Source organism: Lagopus muta, chromosome 20 (assembly GCF_023343835.1).
Source record: "Lagopus muta isolate bLagMut1 chromosome 20, bLagMut1 primary, whole genome shotgun sequence".
Taxonomy (NCBI): domain Eukaryota; kingdom Metazoa; phylum Chordata; class Aves; order Galliformes; family Phasianidae; genus Lagopus; species Lagopus muta.
The window spans coordinates 7,259,680-7,279,836 of NC_064452.1; the positions used below are offsets into that span (position 1 = coordinate 7,259,680).

Below are 20,157 nucleotides of genomic sequence, written 5' to 3' on the forward strand. Positions count from 1 at the left end.
CTCTGTTTGAGCGGGGCCCGCCCTCTGAGATGGCCGGCATTGCCGCTTTAAGACGAGGGGAGCGGAAGGAGCGCTCTGTACGGCACATGCGCACAGCGCCCGGCGGCGCAGGTGAGAGGTCGCCAAGATGGCGGCGCTGGCGGTGAGGAGGGCGCCGAGAGCAGTGGGGCTTTCGCCAGTTCCGTGCCGCCGCCTGGCCAAACCCGCGGGGCCGCCGAGCACCAGGCAGCTGCGGGAAGCCGATGAGGCCGCCCCGATCTTCCAGTACGTGGGGAAGGCGGCTAAGCGGAAGGATCGGGTTTTCGTGTGGGGTTTCTCCTACTCGGGCGCTCTGGGCGTGCCCAGCTTCGTGAAGCCGGACGCGGGCTGGAAGAAGCCGCGGCGGATCCAAGCGACGCCTTACCGACTGGAAACGGAGGAGAAGGTGGGCGGGGAGCCGGGGAGCTGGAGACTGGGAAGCTCCGTGTGAACGCGTCGTTCGCTGTGAGGGTGTCGGAGACGGAGAGGCTTCGGGCTCCTCTGGGGGGATTTAGAACCACGCAGACGCTGTCGTGCGCCTCCTGCTGTAGGGACCGCTTTGTCAATGCGTTGGGTTTGTGTTGTGAGGAGGACGTGGGAGCGGGTGAGGAGGGGAGCGGCAGAGCTGTGAGGGGTCTGGAGCACAGGTGTGATGGCTGGGCTGGGTCAGGGTGGAGCAGGGAGCAGTGAGGTGTTCTCTGAGCTTCTTCAAGTGCCTGAAAGGAGGTGTGAGATGGGGGTCGGACACCCAGGTAACTGCGAGAGGATGAGAGGTGATGGCTTTAAGTGGTGCCCAGGGAGGTTCAGCTTGGAGATCAGGAAATGTTTGTTCTCCGAAAGAGTGGCACAGCTGCACGGGGATGTGGTGGAGTCACCGTCCCTGGAGGTGTTGCAGAGCTGCGGGGTTGTGGCACTGAGGGATGTGGGGTTGGCTTGGTGGTTGGACTTGGTGATCTCAATGGTCTTTTCCAACCTTAACAATTCTGTGATTCATTTTTCTACGCTTATTACTGAATGCTACTTTCTGTTTGTCTTCAAAGATAACTTCTGCTGCCTGTGGTTATGGATTCACGTTGCTGTCTTCTAACACCGCTGACATCACCAAAGTGTGGGGCACGGGCCTGAACAAGGACTCCCAGCTTGGATTTCAGAGAAGCATAAGAGACAGAAGTAAGGACTGAGTGTCGTAAGGCCTTACAGGGCAGCGCTGTGGGGTGCACACAGTGAGGGAAACTTCAGATGAGAAGGTGTAGAAAATTTGCTGGAGGTTTTGATGCAGATCATAGGGCCATACAAACATGTTTATGTGTTTGTTTGGTTTTTGAACTTAGCTGTGTTTTTTCATGGTTTGTAGGTAGGTATGGAAGCCATCCATCTTTTCTAGGCACTGTTCCTGTATTCTTGCCTAAAAGATAACTAAAATGGAAGCACCTTTTTGTTGAGTCTACAGATAATATGATGGACCTGTTATTAAAATGATTTTGGCAAGATAGTTTGCTCCCTTCTGTTGCCTTTGCATCTGTAAAGTAATTCCCTTTCACATGGAGATTTTTTGACAATGTCAGTGTTGGCTTTTTGTGACACTGTTGATTTATTTTATTTTAATATGAAATTGAATTTTGAAAGGAAAATGCATTATTCAAACATTTGGTCTTATACCAAACTCGCAAACACATGAAGAAGATTATCTCTGTGAGAAAGCTGTCACTTTCCACCTAAACCAGATATCAAAAACCATGAGCTTCCTTTCCTTAAAAGGTATTTGTTTGAAAATATTCTTTAAACAATTAGGAAAAAATGCATTATAACCAGTTTTTCCTCTTCATAAACTGTAAGAGCATAATTCATCAAGGTATGACATGTCTGTTATGGGCAAGAAATTAAACTTAATGGCAAACCAACAGAAAATAACTGCTGTTGTGGAGAATGCTGAAGTCTGTGCACTTAAACAGCAGCAGGAAAATGACAGCAGCCTCCACTCAGTTTTGCTTTTTAAGGTTTCAGCTCTTGCTCTGCCTTATTTCTGTAACTGTTCAAGTTTCAGAAGTGTCCTCTCATCTTTAGTTTTTTTTAATTTCATGCTGATTTTTCTTTTTGCTAAAGAGTCCAGAAAAAGGTTAAATAGTTCTGCAGTTCAAGCCCTTCTAAGTAGGGGAGTGCACACTGTTTTGTGGGAGCTGTTGAAGGTGATGTGCAGATCAGTGAGGTTGCTTCTGCTCCACATTTAACTTTCCACTGACAAGTTTTCTGTTGGCTAGGCTGCTTGTTCCTTGGTTTTGCAGCCTAGCTTTGATAGCTGCTAATTCTAATGCTGTGTCCCCACAGAGCTGTTTCACAGGGAACCTAAACCTTCTGGTTTCCAGATGGCTGTATGTCGTGCTGTAGAATCAGCTGTTTCTAAGCTAAACTTACATTTTTATCTTCACCCTATCCTGCCTTAGCCACCTTGTTTGTTTTCCTCTCACGTCCTTCAGATACCATCAGTGATGATAGTGAGTTCATTACACAGATCCCAGTAGCTGGTGTGGCTGAACTGGAAGGAACAGAGAGAAAAAGGGGTTTTGTTTTGTGACATCCGTGTCTCTTTAGACAGATAGACCATAGACTTCAGACCTGACTTAGAGCAGGTGTAGGTGTTCTTCTAACTGAGCAGTGAGAGCTAGTTAAAATGCTGCTACATGTGAGCAGAATACTGTATTGAGTCTTCTGGGATTTGCTTTCACCTGTTATAGTCTTTGATATCACAGCTTTTTCATCTCCCCTTAACCTTTTGCCTACCAGTTGTTATGTTCTGCTGTTCATTTTTTTTCCCCAGTTGCCTGTAACTGATTACACATTCTTCAAGTTGCTGAATCTTTTTTTAATACAGCCTGTCACTTTCCTTCTTGAACCTTAGATCTCTCATCCCCTATGGAGCTGTGCTTGCTATTGTTTTTTGCGTGCCAGTTTCTGAAAGGGCCTTTATTGTTCTTTAAATATGAAGCCCTAAGGTTTTCTGTTTGCCTTTCATGCTGTCTTTTTGTGGTGTCTGCTGTTGTACCTTGTTTGCAGTATCCCCATTTGTACAGAGTGCTTTAGTTTGAGCTCAGTGTTAGGCTTTCTAGTGATCCAGATGTACTCAACAAAATGATTGAGTGTGTGGCTGAAAGCCTCAGTTTCCCAATTCTGGCTTCCTGGTGCTTTATTAGCTTTCACTGTCCATGTATGGTGGATTTTTGGCTAGGCAGTGATTCTTCAGGATGGCTTCAGCCATCCCTATTTCTTTTAATCTTTTTCTCCCATTGATGAATACCACCCCCCTTTTTACTTTGATTAGCATCCTAGCTTTCAAAAATAAGTTTCCTTTTGTGTCGACTAGGAATCTCTTTGTGTATGTACAGTATAATCAACAAATATACGATGAATTTCCTTTATAGAATCAACTGACTTCTTTATTTCTCTCTCTTCCTTAAGCCAAAGGCTATGAATATGTCTTAGAACCATCTCCAATCCCATTACCTCTGGAGGAGCCACAGAAGACTCGAGTCCTGCAGGTGTCCTGTGGCAGAGCTCATTCCCTGATCCTGACAGACAGCGAAGGAGGTACTGTGTTGCTCATGCTGGTAACAAGGCTGACTGTGCTTTCACTGAAGACTTGAGAAAGATTGTCTGATGTCCTCTAGAACTAGATCCCAGAAGCACTGCCTGCACTGTCAGTGTGATGCAGGTCTTTGTGGGATTGCTCCCAGGAAGCAGAGGCCTGAGCTGATAATCATGCTGTGCTCTGCATGCTGTTTGGCTGAAGCTGTAAACGTGCTGGATGCTTTTTGACTGCAAGTATTGCAAAATACGGTTTGTTTATCTAGCCTCAGGCTTCCTTTAAGTGCAGGCTGTTTGTCTTGTTTGGGCAGATATGTTTTTGAATCATTTTTGCATAGCTATGCCAATAGGTCTGTGTTACTTTCCCTGTGGAGCCCAAGTGCTGCATGTATAAAAGCAGTGAATGAGTCGGGCTCTGTGCAGAAGGTCTGCTGTGTGAATTGGCGTTCTGCCTCCATGCTGACTCTCTGGAGCAGTGGCTTCAGTGCTGCTGATTGCTGGTGAGCTGCATGGTGGATGTGACACTCCTGTGGGAGCACTGATCTATTCCTGAGTCTCCTTGGCAACAGCAGGACGGGCTGTGCAATTACTGAAGGACAGCCAATGGGCTCCAGGTACTGCTGCAGCAATGCTCCTGGTTATTGTTGGCTGAAATGGATTCAGTCACTTGACTTTAAGAGGATTTGGCTGGGAGGAAGCTTCTGCCCAGTTTTCAAGTGCTGTGTTTAAACTTTCATACTGAGGGCTTTACTAATATATCTTATGTACCTACAAAGAAGCTTTTGTGAGGTTGGGCAGCAACAAAACTGCTGTGTTTTATCATTGTTTTTCAGTCTTCACCATGGGAAACAATTCTTATGGGCAGTGTGGTCGGAAAGTTGTTGAAGATGAAGTTTACAGGTGAGAATCCAAATGATTGGAACTTTGTTAACCTTAAAAGCATTGTTGCATGAAAAGAACCTTTCAGTAAAGCTTGTAGGTGGTATAAGGATACTGTTATTAATCTTGAGCAGGCTTTTATGCTGCAGGCATCATGCAAAGGGCCTGACTGTAAAGCCAGGCTGGACATGAGCATTATTCTTACCACGTTCATAAAACAGGAAAAAAAAAGTCAATATTTGACAATTTTCACAGGACACAGTGAGGAACAGCAGCCTTCATAAATAGCCTGAGGTGATCTGTATCAGTAGTCCTTGCTTCAGCCTTTCAGAGGGGATGTGTAAGTGGCTCTTCTGGGAGAGGGGAGGTCTTAGAAATGCCATTTCATCACAAAAGAGTCATCCTTTTGTTGGACCTCTGTGCTGTGACTGCCTTTGAGGCTGGACTCATTTCCTTGACGGTGTGTTTATGGGCCACAAAATGCATTCTCAAAATATTTACAAGAGAGTAGTGAGGGAATGTGTTGGAAGTTACTGATTCCATCACTGGGCTTGGAAGAGGTCTTGCAGATTGCTGTGATCCACGAGACTTGGCTTGTAGAGTTTGAAGGCAATAGCTGTAGTTTAGCTAGCTGCTCTTCACCTTGATACTGGAAGTGTTCAGAGGTATTACAGTACAATCAAGGTACTGTTCAGAATTCCTGTTTTTATGAAAGAGTGAAATGAATGCTAACACTGCTGTTTGTGCTCTGGGATCTAATTTCAATTAGTCTGTAGGTAAGCATAGTGTTTATGCAGGTGCTGCAGTATTATCTACTGTCAGTGTTCTTTCCAGGCTAGGGAATGTGTCTGAGGACTTCCACCCCCAGTTCCCATTAAAGGTTATATTTTAAAAGCATCTGTTCTTCTCTAGGAGAAGAGAATGCAAAATCAGTTCCCTTTTTTGTTCAGTGGAACTGTGCTTTCTGATCCTATAAGAGCATGAAAGACACTCTTCTTCAAACAGCAAAGTGACCTTTGGGTAAAGGGAGGTCTGCCTTCACATTTTTCAGTTGCAGTCCTCTGAAATGCTCTCTTTGCCTTTTATCTTCTCGGTTGCTATTTGATGGTATCCAGTGAAAGCCATTTAATTCATCAACTGAATGATTTTGACAGCAGAGTTGTACAGGTAAGAGGATCTTCTGAATCTAAATCTGAAGGTGGGTGGGAAACTGGCTGAGTGACTAAGCCCAGAGCATGGTGATCAGTGGTGTGAAGTCTGGCTGGAGGCCATCATCTGGTGGTCTGTCCTGGGGTCACTGCTGGGTCCAGTCCTATGAAACACCTTCATTAATTCCCTTGGAGTCCTGCTTGCAGGGGAGCTGCTTTATTTCAAATTTTGTCTTTTCCATTTCAAAAGTGAACTGTGGGCCCTGCTGAGGGTTTGCACAAGGCTGTTTGTAATGCTCATTCCTCACACAGCTGCAGCATTTCCAGGCACAGGGGCAGTTCAGCAGTAGTAGGCTGTGCTGCCACAGTAGTATTTTGTGTATAGGTGTTGCTTCTGGCTTGTGCAGCATCCTCAAAGGCAAGGATGATGTATTTGTCAGCAGTCAGAGAGAACATTGCACGTCCTAATTGTGCTTAGAGGTAGGCTTTTCAAAGGTTTTTTTCTCAGGGGAATTGAGTCATTGGTACCTGTTTGTACTTTTGCAGCATCTGCTTGCTTAAAATTTCTGGTACTCAATCTCTTAAATTGTGAGTTGACGTTTGGCAAAGTTTTAGGCTCTATTTTTGAAGAGCTTGACTTTAATTTGTGCCAAACCTGTGGCAGATACGATTGCTGGTTCAGTGTAAACCTAGATTTGAGAACAGCTGTGTTCCTGGATGTGCATGGTAAGGGATCAGTAGCACTTTGTAACTGGCATTGAGAGCTGTGTGGTAGCATTCTGAGAAGGGAAATCTCTTACTTATTCTTTACTGTTATTATGTTGCACTGCTGAATCTGGCTTTCTGTTAACTAAGCCTTGTTCTGGATCTCAAAACAACTGCAGCATGACTTCCCACAAAGAAGGCTGTGCTGTTTCTTGTGTTGTATCATGCTGTTTGTAGCCTGTAGAGCACTTTCATTTGCAGAGAAAGGTCAAAATCTGAGCTGATGGGTGCTGTAGAGGTTCATTGCTCAATTTGTCTGCCAGTAATGCTTCAGTGAATCAGTTCTGAACACGTGACCTTTCCTGACCAGGTCTGGCTTTCTGTTTGTGTGCAGGTTGTGTGTGGGCAGGACCACAGTCTGTTTAGAACCAAGAAAGGCGCTGTCTTTGCGTGCGGTTGGGGAGCTGATGGACAAACAGGTAGGAGCTCAGCTTGCTATATTCATCCATTCACTAAAATGCAAGCTCTTAATTCAGAGCTTAATTTGTCTTGCATGTATGGATGGAAGGGGGCTGGTGTGTTTCCAGCTGTGTGCAGATGTTCTCAGTACTCTTATGTAGCCACAGAGACACAGCAGTTCAGTTCATTTTCCAGATACCGTGCTGTCAGTCCCAGCATGCAGTCTGAGGAGGATGTGTTTGCTGCTTGAAGCTGGAGGGGAGGTTATCTGGCAGTGGCATGTGAAAGTTAGCTCCCTGCTTCCATGCAGACTTTCTTTGCTTCACGATTCTCGTTTCGGGGTCTTTTGCTTTGGACTAACAGAGATCTTTGGCTGCAGCTGCTGTCTTAGCATGGGATCTTTGGCCAGGCCCTTCTTCTGGTGGCTCTTGCTGGCAGAGGACTTTCTCTGAGCCCTTCCTGCTGTTTAGTCCTTCTGCTGCTCCTGAAGCCGGGTTCTTTCTGCAGTTCTGTCACGCAGGCATACTGTGGTCTGTCTGCATTCTGGTCTCCTGTCCAAGCAGCTGTCACATCATCTGCTGGCTTCCCAGCATCTTTTGCCACTTCTCCTGCTGTTGTCCAAAATGATTGCAGAGTGTGCTGTCACTCCTGGCTGTCTTTGCAGAAGGCTCAGTGCTGTGGGACTTTGCCTCCATCAGGATATCTGCTTGGCTTGTTCAGTGCTCTCAAACTCTTCAGTCCATGCAGACAAGAGAGATGAGGGCCTAGGCTGTGTCCTGTGTATGGCTGTATAAAGTTGTTCTGTATTTCAGAGAGAGGAAGCTTTGGTTAGTGGAGCTGGTGTTTGTGGCTGCTTGTCCATTGAAGTGTGTTTGGTGTAGGAATTAAAGAATGGCTGGAAAAATATTCTTAATCATCTTGCTCTTTTTTTTTTCCCCTTTCAGGTCTTGGACACTACAATATCACTAGTGTTCCAACTAAGCTAGGTGGTGACATTGCTGGAGTGAACATTATCCAAGTCTCTTCCTATGGGGACTGTTGTCTGGCTGTTTCAGATGAGGGAGACCTCTTTGGTTGGGGAAATTCAGAATACTTGCAGTTGGCATCTGTCACAGAAACCACACAGGTCAGTTGGCCTGGGGGCCTTGTTTTCACGTTTCTGTTAGGCTGCAGTTAAAAATTAAGTGCTTCTCCCAGCTCTTTTTTTGACAGCAGTATAAATCAATATAAACTAACACCACTAGCAAGCTGATTTTCCCAATGGTTTACAAAACCAATGTGTCTGAAATGGTTGTATAGCTTTAGGGCAGCATGTTTCCCAGCTGTTGATAGGCAGAGGTTTGGGTTACCTCATCCCAGTTTGTTTGTCTGTTATGGGGGTAGAGCACACTGTATTCTCTTCCCTCAGCCCATTGCTTTTGCACCCAATGAGATGCAGCTTAGTGTTTGTGCTGGATGCTTTAATGAGGCAATCTTAGGATCTGTAGAAAGAAATAAAGATGGGGGGTGAGGGGAGTATATGGTTCTAATAACTTTTAAAATCAAGGTGTTGTTAATAGATATGTATTATACAGCAGGGAAATTAGGTTCTTAATTATGCACTTCATAATGTTGAACTCTGTGCCATGGGCCTGGATTTTTACACCAGCTCCCTTAGTAAGTTTAGAGTTGGCCCTAAACAAGTCCCAGGTTTTTGCACATAGAAGCTTGTTGGAGCAAACTTCTGTGGGTAAAGAATATAGTGCTGACTTGACACAAGTGTTGTAGCAGTGATGTAATTAGACAGATGGTCTCCTCTTAGAGTTAGTGTAGAAACAGAGTCAGGGAATTCATTCATACTCTGCTATTCCTGGCAGAAAGCTGAGAGCAAGCAGTCATGTTAGCATGGCCCTAGTGAAATATGTCACTTTGTTTCTTATGCTACTCCTTGTCTGTCATTAATGTAGGGCTAATTACTGAGGCCTGGGAGGCCTGAAGACAATGACTGTTAGAAGTAGTGTAGTGGCTGCCTGACTGGGTGCTTATGGCTGAGGTAGCTGAATGGCACCTTTGCTAAAGCTGGACTTCTACTTATCACATAGGTAATGTGCAAATTACAGAACAGCAGGTACTGCCTGTAACTAAAACTATAGAAAGCATTAAAAATGGAGGTGTTTCCCAGTTTAGTACCTTGTCTGAAAGAACTCTTGCAACCTCATGCAGGTGAACGTTCCCAGACATTTGCCTTTCAAGATTGGGAAGATAAAGGAGGCTGCGTGTGGAGGTACTGGCAACATTGTGCTAACTGGTGAGTTGATTTTTACAGCCATCCTCTTTAATGCAAGGCCATGCAGTGGGTGGGTTATAACATACTGAAGCCAGCTTCTTGTTCTCTAGAAGCAGGGAGTTTCTGTCAGTATGAGAAAAGCTTGGATGATGAGAACGCTATGATTTAAGAGTGAACTAGAGATCCCTTCTGATCCCTTGTTTTCTGATCACATGGGTGGCCTATAATGAAGGTGGATATAGGAACGAAGTAAGGCAACACTTGAGAAGGAGGAGCAGAAGTAAGGCAACACTTGAGAAGGAGGAGCAGGCCTTTATAAGTCAGACTTATAAATAAATCTTGATAAAGCAGACTAGAAAGCAGAGAGTTCTGAAAATTCTTGCTGAATGTTCTTGGGATTGCCAGCAGTGTGAGGAGCACAGCTTGAAGAAAGATCCTGAATAAAGGAGCAAGGGAAAGGGTTGCACTGCTTTGAGGAAGGATTGTCTTGATGAAGAGATTCCCACTTACAGTGCAGTTACTGTGAAGACTTTTGAGCTTCTAGCATGAAGGAAGCAAAGCTGGCAGTCATAGCATCTTATTCTGTCTTATGCTGTCCAGCTGCTGCCTTTTAAGAGAGAATGGCAGGCAGGGCAGCTAGCCTGCCTCAAAGGTTTGGCTGTGCCTCAAAGGAATAAGCAGTGATAATAAAATATTCAGTCTCTAGCTGAAGGATTTTATCCAGCCTGCACTGTGTTGGCGTTTTTCCCCCATAAAAGTTTTGCCTGTGAAGCTTGATGAGCCTACACAGCTTAGGGAAAAAAATAAAGGGAATGCATTGTTTATTACTTCTGAATATTCAAAAGGTGTTTGACTTCTCTGGGAGAAAGGAGAATATATCCCTTTGGATCTGATTAACTCTTGGTCATGGCATGAATTTCACAAGCACAGACTTTATTACAGAGTGTCTTCTTACTGTAATGCAGAAGAAGGAAGTGTTTTTGTCTGGGGATACGGAATTCTTGGGAAAGGACCAAACCTAACTGAAACAGCAGTGCCAGAGATGATCCCCCCCAGCCTTTTTGGCTGGTCAGACTTCAGTCCTGATGTCCGTGTTGCTCGTGTTCGCTGTGGGCTCAGCCACTTTGCAGCACTTACAAGTAAGTTTCTAGTCCTGTTGTCATGAAGAAGTCGTATGGCCGTGCTATCCTCAGCTTAACTAACAGACAAAACCACCTTTCTTTAAGCTTAAACCACGCTGGAATGCAGCAGGAGGGGCAGCATGTTTGCAGGAGTCAGCGTGATCTCTGATCATAGGTGCTGCTATGATAAAACCTGTTTCAGTGTGAACGTGTCTGTTACTTACTGGTCACTTCTGAAATGAACTATAAGTTCTAGGAAGTGTTATTCTTCTAGTAAATGAAGACGATCAATCTTTTTCAAACAGGAAAGCCAGGCAGGTTTTTTATTTTCTCATACAGAATAAATCAATTACACTTCAGAAGAAAAAAGAATTCCAGTGATAGATGGACAAGCTAACACTGAGAGTTTGAATGTCAGGCTTTCTTGCATCTTCTGACCAATTCCATCAGCAGCCTGAGGTGGGAAGAGTTAGTATGCTAGGATGTGTTACCACGATATGTATGCATGTGTTGACACCAGCCTTAAAAAGCAGCTTTGGATGTGAAGGTCACTTCAAAATGATCAGCAGAGGGCAGCAGCACAGGAAACCCGTGTGCTTGCTGAGCAAAAACCCTGCTTTGCTAATGAGAAGTGCTCAGTCCTGACTGCTTGTCAGCGCTGGGGAAGTGATGTGCCTGTATCTGGTCTCCCCTGTTATCCAGGAGGCATTACAAACTATAGCCTGCCTAAACTGGACTTGTTTTGGTTGTCTCTTCTGTGGAGCTGATCTGCATGCTTCAGTATGTCGGGAGGATTAAAAAATGGTCACTTCCTGACACAGCTGAATGTGATTTTTGTTTTTCCTCAGTTACCAGTAGAAGTCTCCCCTGTTGGGCAGTAAGCACTGTCCAGGTGTTGGACTGGGCTGGGTTTCACTGCCTTGTTTACCCCATAAGGGCTGCTGCCTGCACTTGTGCAAGGCCTGTGACGTGGGCTCACACCACATCCTTATCTCTAAATTGGAGAGAGATGTATTGGAAGGCTGAACTATTCAGTGGATAAATAATGGGTTGGAGGGTTGTGGTCAGCAGCTCTGTGTCCAGGTGGAGACGAGACACAAGTGGTGTCCCCCAGTGGTTTTGGGGCCAGTGCTCTTCAACATCTCTATCAGTGACATACAGGGCTCTTTATACTCCCAGCAGCACCGTAGCCACAGCTGCCAACATCACAAATAGAGGTTTGTTTTTTTTTTAATGACTCCACCTGATTATTTTTTTTTCTATTCTTTGTTTGCATAGACAGAGGAGAACTCTTTGTATGGGGCAAGAATCTAAGAGGGTGCCTGGGAATTGGAAGAATGGAAGACCAGTATTTCCCATGGAGGGTAAGGACAATGCTGTTAAGACCAAGAGTGTATTTTTTAGTTCATCTTTGTTATCATGAGGGCAAGAAACTTCATTTGTTACATAGTTTGGTTAAGTAATTTTGGCAGAAGTGGAAACCTAAGGTGACTGTAGGACTGCTTTCTTTTCCAAAGGTCCTTGTCTAGCCTTCCCCAGGATGGAGGTATTTTTGAGTCTGCTTTGAGGGTTTTGTTCCCTCCGACAACTGGCTCCTGCAGGATGTTACTACATCACTGTGCCAAAGTGAGAGCAGTTACCATTCTCTTTCTAATGTCCTGCTCTACAGCTAGCTATCTCTGCATTCCTTTAGCTCCAAGGAAAAGCTTGCATCTTGCCATTTGTAGCCTCTGCTTTCCTTGAGCTTTAAATGCACTACAAGTGAAAGAGGCATAGCTGGACTAGTGGGTGGGCTGGGTCTGCCCAACATCAGAGCAAAAACTGCCTTAGGCAAAGTTGAGTTTTTACATCTCTCCTGTCCTTGCTGATGAGAGAAGAGACTAATCCTTGTGGTGCTTGGGCAGATCCTCATCCTGTTGTCTGGGTTACGTTCAGGTTTGGGCATGTTTTTGTGCTGTCTGCCTAGTGAGGCCTCCCTTTCTGCCTTTCCAAAACTTTGTGAGGGCAGAACAGGAATGTTTCACTGCTCGATGCAGGAGCATCTCTGGTGCTCAGTCTTGCTTTCTCTGGGTTTTCCAGATGATACTTTCATAGGTGTAAGTTCCTGCAAAAGCCATGGGTATGTTAAGCAGAAGGGAGAATGAGAAATGGGAAATACAGCGTAGGAAATCTCATCTTGAGAAGCAATCTGCTCTTGTGTGTCTGATCCAGGTAACTATACCCGGCGAAGTGGTGGATGTTGCATGTGGAGTTGATCACATGGTAAGCATGGTTAAATCTTTCATGTGATATTGCTGAGCCTTGGCACTGTGCTTGGAAGATGAGGGTCGTGGCGAAGAGCTGCTTGGAAAGGAAGGCTCACTCCAGGGAGCCAGGCAAGAGGTGACTGTGAGCAGAGACAGCCACAACAGTGCCTGGCTGTGCTGTCATCTCTGCATCGTGGAAACGCTCCAGCCCGGCTGCGGGAAGGAATTGCATTCCCCAAAGAGAGTGGAAATGCAGGGAGTGCTCTGGCAGCTTTGTGGCAGGCTCCCAAAGAGTCTGACACCCAGCCCACAGCTGGTGAGTCCCTCTGGGCACAAGGATGAAGAGCATCTCTCTCCCTCAGGGAAGACTGGCAGGAGATGAAATCTGTAGCTCAGGACATTCATTTGTGGATGCTTTCTCTGGCACATCAGTGTTGGACTGAGCCAAGCTATTTCTCAAGAGAAAACTTTTCTTCTGTTACTATGTTTTTATGTGGAAGAAAACTCATTCTGGCTGCTGGAGTCCAGCACAGCTGTCCCCTGCATCCACCACCAGCTGTGGACTCTGAAGACTCTGCATCCAAGGAACACATTCATTAAACTGGGAGAGTGAGAACTTGTCTGCAGGGGGAAAGTACTGCTAAATAAGACAATTTATGGAAATTGTGGAAACATAAATCATATGCTGCCTACATTGCCACTGCTATGGAAGCACAGATTGATGGACAGTGGAAGTAGGCTGCAAACAAAGCTCCCTTCTGACTACACGCAGTGGTGATGAGCAGCACTTACTGTTTGTCAGTACTTTGTCTTCACACTGCTGCCTTTGACTTTTAGATGTTCTAGCAGTCGTTCTTGTCTGTGGGGCTGTGATTGTTCTCAGTTGCAAAGAGCCTTCTTGAATTAGCCTGGCACTTCTGCAGTGCATGTCAGAGGAGGGAGTCTTGGGCAAGAAGCAGAGTTACTGCAAAGCCTTGGTTTCTTGGTACCTTCTCAGCAGGGAAGCTTTTGCAGGAAGCACATCTGAGATCCAGTAGGCTGAAGGAGATGGGATGCAGAACTTGCAGGCGCTGAACTGGAAAACTGCTGTGAAATACTCCAACCCTCAGGCAGAGTTGTTGTATGTCTCTCTAGGAGATACCTCCACTTTGTAAACTATTTTTTTCAAAATCCAAGCAAATGTTTTTAATAAAGCAATTATGAAGTCTTTGTATTGGTAGTAATGGAAATTTTCTTGAGCTTGGCTTCCCACGAGGGTTGCTCTGTCTTGCAACTCTTCATTTAAACTGAAGCTTTGTGGAGCACAGGGCTGTGGCAAGAAACACCTTTTGTCAGCTGAAGCACCTCCACGCTGGCATGGAAGCAGAAGTGAACGTTCAGTTGTGAAGGACCTTTACTGCTGTGAATTCTTGTTAAGCTGGCTTTAATTTAAACCTTTTACATCGGGCTTGAGCTGCCCAAGCCTATCTTATCTTGTTGACCTCATGGGAGTAGCTATGCCCTTTTATCACGTGGAAGCGTATTAAAGCATTGAAAATAAATGCAAAACCTACTGCCAGGAGGGTGTTTGTAACAGCCCCCTTTGTGCCTGTTGCTGTTGAATGAGATTACAGGATTGCTGGTTGTGGGTGGGATCACTGCTGGCTGTTAGCTGCTCTTTCACAAGTGTTTCCTGGTGCCCTTTGGGGTTGGGCCTTTTGGAGAACTGATTTCAAGTCATACCTGGCTGTGTTTCAGTCTTGCTGTGCAATAAATTGCAAAGTCTGTATGTTAATTAAATGCCAGCAAGGTCTTTAACCTGAAACAGAAGTGTTGTACAGCAGTGGGACTGTTTGCACTTTCATTACGGTGGCCGTGGATCCTTTCTGCCATGCTGTGATGGTTAGTGGCCATGGGATTAGTGGTGGATCCTGAGGTCTGACAAATGCTACTGTCCTTTGTTTTGCTTATGGTGGGCACTGCTGCTGTGATTACATCCAGACAACCAGGCTAGAGCTTTCCAGTGCTGTTAGAGTGGACGTGGCACCTGTCACTTCATTATTTACATCATGCAAGTTATTCACTGGCGTGGAAGATCAAAGATGAGCTGGGAGTCCCGGCATCAACACCAGTTGCCACTGTATTTGCTATTTATTGGAATGGCTATGGAGGTGACTGATGATTTTTCAATGGGGCCAGCCCTGATGTGCAGTCTCTGCAGATGGTGCAAGGTAAACACCTGACACTTCTGACATCCACAGGAAGGCTTCTGCTCCACCAAAGGGCTTACAGCTACAGATTCACCGCTCTGAAAGGCGAGGAGCTGGGAGCTGGTGTTCAGCACTTTGTCCTTCAGAGAGCCCTGCAGGTCCTTGCAGTGAGGTGGGTGCAGCTTGGGCCCTCACGTGGGCACAGCTCCAATTAACTCCAGCACAACCTCCTTGATTTTGCATTGATTAGCAAGAGTAATTTGCCCTCCAGAACCCCACTGTGCTGTCAGTTGGGGCTTAAAATAGGCCACAGGCACTGCAGGACAAGGCCTGGAGCAGGGCTGTGCCCATACAGCTGGATGCCTCAGAGCCCCCCAAAACAACAATATTTTGGGCACCTGCAAGCTCTTTTCTCTCCAGGAGCCTTCAAAAACAAATGACTCAGAGGAAAATAATCAGAGCTTTCAGGAGACTGCTGGGATAACATTACTCATGCCTCCAGTTCTCGTCTTTTCATAAGAATTGGAGCCCCATCCCCCCCCCAGCACCTCCTGCAGCGTTTGTGCCTTTGGATGAAGGACAAAAACCACTGATGTGGGGCAGTGTGGGGCAGGGAACACCTGGGTGAACCCCTGTGGCTGGGAACGTGGCACACTACATCTTATGCCAAGCTCTGCTTCATTGCCATTGGTTTGATCAGTACGAAAGCAGACAGTGTTTCACCGTTTTTCTTTTCCTTCTTTTTCATTTTAATTAACACTTTTACAAAGTACAAAATATACTGTCATTTGTTTTGGAACATTAGGATCTTTTTTTCTTTTTTTTTTCTTCTTTTTTTTTTTATCTTCCTGTGTGTGTTCTGTGTTTGATTTTCTTTTTCCCCCATACAGTACATAAACCTCAGCTTTGCAGCAGCAGACCGGTGAAGGAAAGCAGCACGCTGGGAATGCAAAGCGGCCACTCTCAGCTGCACAGCCCAGTGCTGGTCTGGGTGAGCTCCACAATGGTTTGCATTAGGCTGGGAATTAAAGGGAAAAATACAATGCATCATTTGCATCCCCCAAGGAAAGGCTCTTGGGAAAGGTTTGTGAGGAGCCAGAGGGCTGTGTACCCCCTGCAGCAGCAGTGGGGCAGCCTCTGCTCTCTCGACAGCTCACTGGAAATTTATGGGGTGCAACAGTGTGAGCATCCTTGGGGAAACGCAGGCTTCCTAAGGGTAGAGAGATCAGCCAGGCCCTGCTCCAGCCAGGGGGGGACCCCAATGTGGCATTAGGGCAGGGCTGCACCCTTCCCAGCTGCTGCCAAGCAGGGCATTACAGCCCTGAAATCACTACAGCCTCAAGTGAGGGGGGTGGTGGGGCTCTCCATACAAAGTCCCCCCACGCTGACCCTTGTGGTGCCCAGTGAGCAGGCAGGTAGCAGGGCTGTCACACCCCTCCTTTTAGTGACAAACCCAGGGCCAACAGGCCAGCTGTGTTAGTGGGGAAGAGGGAGATGGGCTCTTGAAGCACACAGGGGTCCTGCTGCATGTCACCACAGGACGCCTCATGCCCCCCAGCATCCCCACAAAGCCATGGTGCCCAGAAAACAGCGTTCTTTCAAGTTACAAAAGAGCTGGTGGGAGTTCTTTGGGAAAAAGGCTGATTGCTGCTATTGCAGAAAGCTGATTCAGTGCCTCAGCACAGGGATGGGAGAGGAGTGGGGGAACCCCATGCTGCCAACAGCATCTGCCAAACGTGCCATGCAGGGGACAGTGCCTCTGCCACTTCCACCCACAGAGGAAAAATCCAACCATGCCCCAAAGTGAAGGAGGCAGAACAGAGCTGTGCTTGTGGCACCATCAGCTCTGGTACCAGCAGCACGCTGCAGTGCCTACAGTGCACAATGAGCCTTGGGACCCAACCACATCATGTTTCCCCAGGCCACACCAAACCCACGTGCACCTCCTGCACAGAAATGAGTGTGGGCAGTGGGGCCGTGTGCTCCGCATGGCGGCGTTCAGCCCCAGCCCCGCGTCCCATCATTTTCCTAACCAGCAGAAGGGGCTGGTGCTGGCTGGAGATGGAGAGAGGGACTTGTTGGCTATTCAGTTCCCAAGAGGTATGTTTCTCTGCACATTCACACCTAGAACTGTCATACACTTGGCTCACAATACTTCATTCATTCCCCTGTCAGAATCTCCTGCCAGGATCAGGGGCTGTGTGTTGCTTCTGCAGGGGCAGCTGCTGCTACAGGATCTGCTCAGCAGCCCTAAGAGCATGCTCTGCTGTGCTGCAGGATGTGGCCCTTCTCCTGTGCTGCTGACAGCTGGCGTTACACCACATTGTGCTTCATGGGGGCTGTGATGGAGGAGCAGAGGATGGGGAAAAGGGCTGAGATGGGCTCAGTCCCACAACACAGTGCCCCGACTGCTGCCCATGCGATGCACACAGCCCAGGATGGATGGAAGGACTCATGGGAGGAGGCAGCTTCAGGCAGAGCTGCACACCTCAGCCAATGTAAACATGCCCCAGCACACACCACACAGTGTAAATACTGTTTGGCAAAAGGATTACCGGGTTTTGCTCTCTAGCAGGTAATAAAAGTTTAATCCAGCCTGACATCTGCAGCCAGGATGGGGACAGTAAGTGAGATGCCTTCAGCTGCTGCTGGAGATGCACACAGGAGCAGCAGTGACAGAAAGAAGGGACTCATCACCAAATGACATCCGTCACCGGTGGCTGCAACACCTCACTGCTGGGGGCTGAACCCAAAGCAAGAAAGCAGCAATCACTCAGCAGCCAGGTGGGACCACTGGCTCTCTTTTTTTGGCACTGCACCAACACAGGACCCCAATGCCTTGTGCACAATGTCACTCATCTTTCATGGAGGGATTTTGGATGCTTGATTCCAAGTGGCGCCACCACGATGTCAGCACAGCAACGAAAAGGACGAGAGGAAAAGGAGAAGCTTTTCTCTCATCACTGTGCTCGAGGCACCCAGCTGCAGAGGGAGCAGGACCACGTCCTCCTATTGCTGATACACCAGAATTAAAAATCTACAGTGAGTAGATGTGTGCATACAGCATTTACCAGATCTGTACGTGCCCATGTACTCACACAGCATCTGAGAGTCTCTTGCTGTATGTGCTGTGTACAGGCACACCAACACTAATCACCACGGGCATTTCTATGTTTGTGCACAAGCACAGGAGAAAGGAATTTGCAGCTGAAATCCAACCAGGCAGAAAAAGACCAAAAAAGAAAGAGAAAGAAAAAGGCAAGGAGGGGGAAAATAGCCCCAGTTGTGGAGAAATGGAAGGCTTCGAGGAGGTGAAGCTGAGGGTGATGGGGGGCGCAAAGAGCCCTTGTGGGGTTGTGCTCCTTGTGGCATTTTTGGGGCTCGTGTCTGCAGGGTGGGACAGCCCTGTGTGATGCTTTGCAGCCACAATTTTGGGGATTTAAGGCCACTTCCCTCCAGGAAAGAAGTGGAACATCTGGAACAACCAAAACAACCTCTAAATCATCCTGAGTGCAAAATCAAAGTAAAAATAAAATAAACCCCTATTTTTTCACTTTTTCTTAAGGCTCAGTAGAATTGTTGCTTGTTTCAAGTACTTCTCCTCTTGCTGCTCCTTAGGAAGCAACACCAGCACACGCCACACCTGCAGCATCACCTCCTGCCTGTGTAACCCCTGCAGATTGCTGCAGTTCCCTGCCTCGCAGCTGCAGGTTGCAGCCTCATGACCCCCACACCAGGTTCTTCATTCAGCAAGGCTGAGAAGTGCTCACTGAAGCTGTGCCATGTGCCATTTCTCCATGTCCACCATGGGAAGAATAGGAACACAAGAAATGTCTGGGCTCCTGACTGTGAGGACAGACTTCATGCAGGTGGCTTCTCCTTCTCCCTGTCCTGGGTGACATCAGCTCCAGGCAGTGGGCTGTGCTGTATGGTTTTTTGGGGGAGTTTTCAGCACAGTTCAGCTTTTATAGATCTGAAGCCAATGGGAAACCCCCACGAGTTAAGTCCCAAACCTGGGGAGGAAGGAGCTGATAAAGCCACAGGAAGGACCCAACAGGGACCTCCTGCTCCTGGTGGGGACAACCTGAGGTCTGAGGTGGCCCAGGATGTGGGATAGGAGAGGAGCAGCAATCAGGACACTGTACAACACTCTGCACCTCACAAATGTCTGAAATTGGGATGGGAAGGGAGGAATCTCTCTTCTGCTGGCCCTGGTAGGTGTCCCTGGAGCAGGGACACAGGGGGAGAGGGAAAACAGACCTAAACCAGACTCAAAGCAGACAGAAGATGGTGTCATCTGCAGGGCCAGTGCAATGCCCCCCATAGACTTTCTGCAGGCAGCCAGGCTGAGTGCAGGGATAAAGACCAATGGGACAGTTCAGACAACAGGATAGCTTCCCCTTTTCCAGTACCAAAGAGGGGAAACAGAACCCCAACCCCATCCTGACCCAACATGCACAGAACGGACAGTCCTCAGACACAGCCTGATGGGAGCAGACAAGCCAGCACCGTGCCACGTCTTTTCTGTTTAATTCCACATTTCATTTTTTAGGGCTCTCAGGGCTCTCTGGCAGCCAGCAGCCCACCCACTCTGCTCGTGCTACCAGGCTCAGGGCGCAGTGCCCACATCCATCCATCCATCCATCCGTGTCCTTCTGTCCATCCATGCCCCGTGCTGGGGAACAACAGGGGTTCCCAGGCAGCTCCATCTCACCCCGAGCCAAGCCTCAGGAAACAACCTGACCTCCCCTCCTCCTGCCCCTCATTCATAAAGAAATTTAATAAAATAACAATAATAATAATAATAATAATAATTAAAACAAAGGCTATTTGGAGCTGTTTCTGCTCAACTTTCCACAGTCTCTTTTCATGTCACTCTCTGGAATCAGATTTTTCAAGAAATACTGTGAGAAAAAAAAAAAAAAAAGAATAATAATAATAATTATAATAATAATAAAAAGCATCTGGAACCAGCTCAGAAGATTTCTAATGCTTTTCAGCTTGACTGACTTGGAGTGCATTGACCACACCGTTTATATTTTCTTCAGGTACCTGCAAAGAAACAGACAAGAAAGGTCAGGTTCTAACAAACCTTGGTTGGATGAATAAAAGGCAGAAGGAGGAGATGAGCAGAGCAGCCTCAAGGAGCCAGGAATGCTTTGGACACCAGAACTCAGCGAGACAGGGCTCCAGCTATGGGACCCTCCTTTTCAGAAGAGCTAATGCAAACACAGTGATGGGACTTTCTTTCTACCTCTCCCTCCTCTCCTTCCTGCTGCTGGCAAAGCCCTGTGCACCTCTGCTCTTGCACTTCCCAATACAGGAGGAAATACAGGAGGAAAGCATGGCACTGAGTGACAGGTAGTGATGGGTGGCTGGACTTCATGATCTCAGTGGTCTTTGCGAGTTTAATGATTCTATGAAAGGAGACATTCAGGGAAAGCTCCCAGGGTCTTTGTAGCTCCTTTATTTTGCAGACTTGAGTTATGCATCCAAATGCCAGATTCCTGCCCTTCTGGGGGGCACTCACCAGATTTTGGACCCATG

The 20,157-nt window shown here is 47.0% G+C and overlaps 2 protein-coding genes across 2 annotated transcripts in view; one reads left to right on the forward strand and one right to left on the reverse strand.

The window, feature by feature from the left end:
* Positions 1-70: 70 nt before the first annotated feature.
* On the forward strand, positions 71-13,630 carry RCC1L (RCC1 like). The gene is made up of 11 exons (XM_048967095.1): positions 71-424; positions 1,059-1,188; positions 3,472-3,600; positions 4,431-4,497; positions 5,592-5,643; positions 6,724-6,808; positions 7,733-7,914; positions 8,991-9,075; positions 10,020-10,193; positions 11,454-11,539; positions 12,387-13,630. Exons 1-11 carry the CDS (start codon positions 128-130, stop codon positions 12,462-12,464), a joined length of 1,365 nt encoding a protein of 454 aa, XP_048823052.1. The 5' UTR covers positions 71-127; the 3' UTR covers positions 12,465-13,630.
* A 5,891-nt stretch (positions 13,631-19,521) lies between these two features.
* CASTOR2 (cytosolic arginine sensor for mTORC1 subunit 2) overlaps positions 19,522-20,157 on the reverse strand; it is a 90,957-nt gene continuing 90,321 nt past the window's right edge. Inside the window, exon 9 of the mRNA XM_048967099.1 lies at positions 19,522-19,662. Within this exon, the coding sequence (XP_048823056.1) occupies positions 19,597-19,662 (66 nt within the window). The 3' untranslated portion in view covers positions 19,522-19,596. The remainder of the gene's footprint in view (positions 19,663-20,157) is intronic.